This window comes from Aegilops tauschii, chromosome 7 (assembly GCF_002575655.3).
Source record: "Aegilops tauschii subsp. strangulata cultivar AL8/78 chromosome 7, Aet v6.0, whole genome shotgun sequence".
NCBI classification, from domain to species: Eukaryota; Viridiplantae; Streptophyta; class Magnoliopsida; order Poales; family Poaceae; genus Aegilops; species Aegilops tauschii.
In genome coordinates this window covers 242,005,385-242,010,232 of record NC_053041.3, presented here as the reverse complement: position 1 = coordinate 242,010,232, position 4,848 = coordinate 242,005,385, and the positions used below count along the sequence as shown (strand labels likewise).

The following is a 4,848-nucleotide window of genomic DNA, read 5'->3' as shown; positions in this document are numbered from 1 at the left end:
CTCACCCCGAGAGGTTTGCCGTCCGAGCCAAATTACACGCGCTTGATGGGGCGTGGCGGCTTTTTGGCTGCTGTTTTCGCTGCTTGTGTCTTACTCTTCCTCCCCTTTGTATTTGAGAATATGGGTGGTTTAATCACCCTTTCCTGCTGCTACTGGTAGGATGTCCTGTTCTCATGTCGTTCACCTACAGCACCATCAAGCTCATGATCTTGCATGTGAGCATGTTGGTGCTCTTGAGTGTGCACATGGGCAAGCTCTGGTTGCTGTTGCTCCTCTTCCTCGTTGTCGAATGGGTCAATAGCTCCCAGATGGTTCATCTCGGATAACATTGTAGCAATGTCCTGCTCAATGGCTTCATTGTCCGCGACACCTCCGTTTTCAGTAGAATGCATGGCGTCGAGTTCTTGTTCAAGTTTGTCCATGACGACCTGTGACCTCGCCATTTGCTCTTGGCTTCTCAAGCTTTTTCTGTGCACCCTCATGTTCAGCGTCAGCAGTGAGCTTTCAATGCAGTATTGGGATGCCTTGTTTGACGCTACTGTCCTCAAGTCATTTCTATTGAATGTTGGCTGGATGTTCGGGCGTTTGGTGTATCTCCGAGGATGTATTTCTCTGGAACGATGGCAGCCTTAATTGTCTGCATCATGCACAGGACATGCACGCAGAAAAGACCTGTATTTTTTTTTGAAGAGGTGCATGTTTTTTGTCATTTCATTCGAAGAAAAACTTTGCAAAAAAGTAGTACAGTATGTAACATCTTTTTTGTAGTCATCACCTGTGTGGTCCCATAGCCTGCACTCGCACTCATATGTTTCTCCCACGGGGTCTGCAACCACCTGGAACGCATGCTGAGCCCACACAAACAGTTTTTGTGGGTTGTTGTAGCGCATGAGGTACTTTGTGGGCTCTTCCGTATCTGTCGCCATGAAGAGTGTGCTCAGTTTTAGCCTATTTCTGATCTCGCTGTACACAGCTCGTGAGTAAAGCTTTGCCATCTGGGTGTCAAACCCATAGAAGGTCAGCGTGTTTTGTTCCTTCTGCACATCCAAGAATGATGACCAAATTATTAGTTTTCTCACAGCAAAAAATTGTCTAACTAATAAAGTTTTACTTTAGTAAGCATGTTATTTTTGTCTTACGACAGGTGATAGAGCTATACCCGGTTACCCATTGTCTCCTGGTTCTCTGTCTGCCTCCTTGTTTTGACGCAGGAGTTTACCTGGCTGACAAACCGGTGTAGGTTTTGTCTCTCACTTACCAAGTTCTTCTTGAGCACATAGTTCATGCTCTCACTTCGTTGTGTGGATGTCATTTTGGCGCAGAAAATTTCTTTGAAGTAGGCTGATATCCATCTCTCACGCTCGTTCCACATGGCCACCATCGTGGCATCATCATGGAGGTTGTACTTATCCATGAGTCTTTTCCAGGCAGCCTCAAACTCAGTTGGCATGAGGGGCCAGTTGAGGATTGATGTGAATTCATCCTTAAAGTCTTCGTGGAGGTAGTACAGGTATGCGAGGTGTTCCATGTACTTCTTCATAATGTGCCAGCGGCACAACTTGTGTACCGTGTTCCCGAAAGCATCTGGGATCACCAAACCCATTGCCGGGCACTGGTCTGGTAATGAGAAAAGAGACATGGAGTGGTCAGCAGATGGTGGTGCATATATACCAATAGAACTGACACAACATTTTTACTGTGTTGTTTTCCTTTTGGGGGGGGGTGGGGTGGTTTTGGCGGTTGTACCTGTGAGGATGCATGTAGGAACCTTCCCTCTCATGCACCTTAAAAATGTCTTGAACAGCCATCTGAATGAATCTGCATCCTCATCTCTTATCAGGGCGAAACCAAAGAATGTAGTCTGTAAGTGGTTGTTAGTACTGACAAACACCCCAAGTGGCATATGATACTTGTTGGTCTTATATGTGGTGTCAAACATTACGCGGTCACCAAAGTCCTGATAGGCCCCTCGGCAGCTTGTGTTCGCCCAGAATATGTTCTTAACTCTGTCGGACTCATCCAGTTGCATGTCACAGAAGAATTCCCTGTTTATAGCTTTCATCTCCCTAAAGAAGTTGACAGTCTTTAGGACATCGTCCACATCATCAATCCTTGAATTCTTTGCTTTGCTGCATATTAAAAGTTCATTCAAAAATGCATGTTGAACTGGCGTCAGGTCATGTGTTGCGTAATATGTTTGTACTGACAGAGGAAAAAAGACGGAGGCGGTTTATGGGAGGAGAACAAGTTTGTACTTACAGGTTAATCAGGTCTTTGGCATTCATTTCGAAGAAGTAGCTACCAGGGTCATCACCGCCCAGTATGCTCATGATTTGCGCGTGTTCAATGCCTTTGAACTGCAGGTACTTGACGTACTCCAAGATTGTTTTGTCAAAACTTTTTGTGGGAGTGCAAGAATACAAGCATTTGCGGAGTGAGCTGTAGCATGTGGTTGTGTTCCCAGACTATCTCTTTTACGACAAATGTTCCATCCTTTTCCCTCTTCAGCCTCATTTTAGCCCCGCAGTTAGTCCTGGCTGTCGTCTTGTTCCGCTGTCTATTTGCTTCTGACACCTTCGATTCATAGACTCCATAGCACGTGCAATAAAGGTAGGCTCTGGTCTTAAACTTGGGGCCTTGCCTGACAGCAAAACCCGCGTGCTTTGCATAGACGTTGTAGAAGTTCTTTGCTTCTTGGAAAGTTTCAAAGCGCATCTCTAGCCTTGGCAGAATGTAAGCTTCAATGTTAGGTGGCTGCACGCAACAGTGAGCAAACAAAAACGCAGTTATGAAAATGTTAGATGGGGTGGTCAGAGTACCATGGTATGGACTGTGCTTGTATGTTTTTTTCTGAATGGATACTTACATGTGTATAGCTCTATGCTGCCTCAGGTGTTTGTTGTTCACCCTGGTGTATGGGCGTGGGTGGTGTCACCCTTGGCACATGCAGCAATGCATCTCTTGGAGGGAGCAATGTTGACGAAGGTCTCCGTCTCTCATTGTACGGCCGTCTCCCCTCAGATTCGTTGTGAGGTTGCTCCTGTCTATATGGCTCATATCTTGTACTTTGCATCCTGCTAGAGTGGCCAAAATTTCTATTTCTTTGGCTTGGTCTTCCCGTCGCAACCGCTTTTGCAGCACGGATGATTGATGAAGACGGAGCGACTGGTGGAAGCCTGTGTGTCCTTGCCTTTCTGCATGCGCTAGGGAAGGAAAACATTTGTTGTTGGGGATATTGTTGACCTTGTTGCAACCCAGCAGTGGCAAAGCTTGTATTCCCAGATATCAGTGTTTGCTGCATAGGAGAACCTGCCCGTGCGTCTGATGATTCTGGTGTTGCTTGAAATCTGCCTGTATTGTTGAAGTATCCAGGTGCTATTTCTGGTGTTACCCAACCAGGCGGTGCCCCATATCTGCTTGGCTCATCAAACTCTCGCTGCGTGTGCCGCCTTGCATGCTTCTGCAATGACATTCAATAGTTTTGGGATTAATCTTTTCTGCATTTTTCTCGTATACATGCTATGGCTAACATGTCATGCACTGAAGGCAATGTACAAGTTGAACTTGCATCGCTGGCCGTTATTAAACTTTGTTCTCTGTTTTGTATCTGGTTTAGTGTCCAATCGAACTGATGAACATACATGTTCAAGACTGAACTACTTATGTACTGATTTTTTAGCACATAACTGATGCATAAACATTTGGTGCACTGCTTGCAAATTGAACATTGAACTTCAGAGATGTATGGATATGCATATATATAAAACCGATGCATGTCTTGTCTTTTGTTCATCTATAACTTATGCAACTACACTAGAAGTACTCCTAGTTTATGTATCATTGAACTTATTGTGTAACTAGTGCATATTTTTTTCAACAACATTCTTTCACTAGTTCAAACTGACGCAACTACATGACATGCACTATTAGAAATAACATCATTCAACTTGCAGTGGTAGTTGAACCATATATAAAGCCTAGTAGCTACTTGGACTGATGCATAAGTTTATGTTTTATTGGCTTGAACTGAAGCTAGCATATTAGAGGTACTGACAGTAACCTCGACATCCAAATTGTGTATCAAGTGGCAGGGGTGTAATGAACTGATGCAAGCATTTGCAATGTACTATCAGGTTCTGCATCATAGGAACATGTGCCACTGATGCAGCACACATGTAGTACTGATGAATCTGATAGTGTAACATGTAGGCAGAGCATAGTGTGTGCATTTTTTAAACTGAATCTTCTTCATAGCAGGACTAATGAACTAATTCAATTTTTGAGGAAAATTAGGGTGGGAAGCAGACATCGCCTCCATTAGCATGTTTTTGGATCTGACTTCTTCTTCTTCCTCTCGTGGCCGGCGTACTGGCATGTTCTTGGGAGGCGGCGCCATTGATGCAGGCAAGGAGCTTGGGGAGACGACGGCGCTGCTGCTTGTGGTGGACGTCCGACGACGAGGTCCGGGGAGGCAGTGTCTTGCGAGGACCACGGGTCGGGCGAAGGAGCCCCGGCGACGGAGGGAGGCAGGAGGCGAGGACCACGGGCCCGGCGAAGGAGCCCCGGCGACGGAAGGAGGCAGGAGGCGGGGACCACGGGCTCGGCGAAGGAGCCCCGGCGACAGAGGGAGGCAGGAGGCGGGGATCACGGCCCCGTCGTTGGATCTGTCACCGAGGAAGGGGATGGTCGCGGCGGATCCGTCGCCAGCCAGTCACGGCGCCGCTGGCTCCCTCACTCCGGCTGCCGCCGTCGCTCGCTTGCCCACGACGGCTGCCTCCGGCGGAAGAAGGCGAGTTAGGTTCGAGCTGGGTCGGGGGGATTCTACGCTGGTCTGCGCGTCGCGCCTAT

At 47.1% G+C, this 4,848-nt stretch overlaps 1 protein-coding gene across 1 annotated transcript; it reads right to left on the bottom strand.

Moving 5' to 3' along the window:
• Nucleotides 1-544: 544 nt before the first annotated feature.
• LOC109737510 (protein FAR1-RELATED SEQUENCE 5-like) lies at nucleotides 545-4,396 on the bottom strand. The gene is made up of 8 exons (XM_020296644.1): nucleotides 4,370-4,396; nucleotides 4,128-4,190; nucleotides 2,642-2,754; nucleotides 2,260-2,397; nucleotides 1,747-2,129; nucleotides 1,259-1,617; nucleotides 756-1,037; nucleotides 545-637 (listed from the first exon to the last, which is right to left on the bottom strand). Exons 1-8 carry the CDS (start codon nucleotides 4,394-4,396, stop codon nucleotides 545-547), a joined length of 1,458 nt encoding a protein of 485 aa, XP_020152233.1.
• Nucleotides 4,397-4,848: the final 452 nt, after the last annotated feature.

Coding starts and splice junctions, on each gene's coding strand:
- LOC109737510 (XM_020296644.1), bottom strand. CDS start 4,396: ATGGCGCCGCCTCCCAAGAACATGCCA. Junction 4,191..4,369: donor CGCCTCCCAAGAACATGCCA/GTACGCCGGCCA, acceptor TTACACTATCAG/ATTCATCAGTACTACATGTG. Junction 638..755: donor GTGATGACTACAAAAAAGAT/GTTACATACTGT, acceptor TGCATGATGCAG/ACAATTAAGGCTGCCATCGT.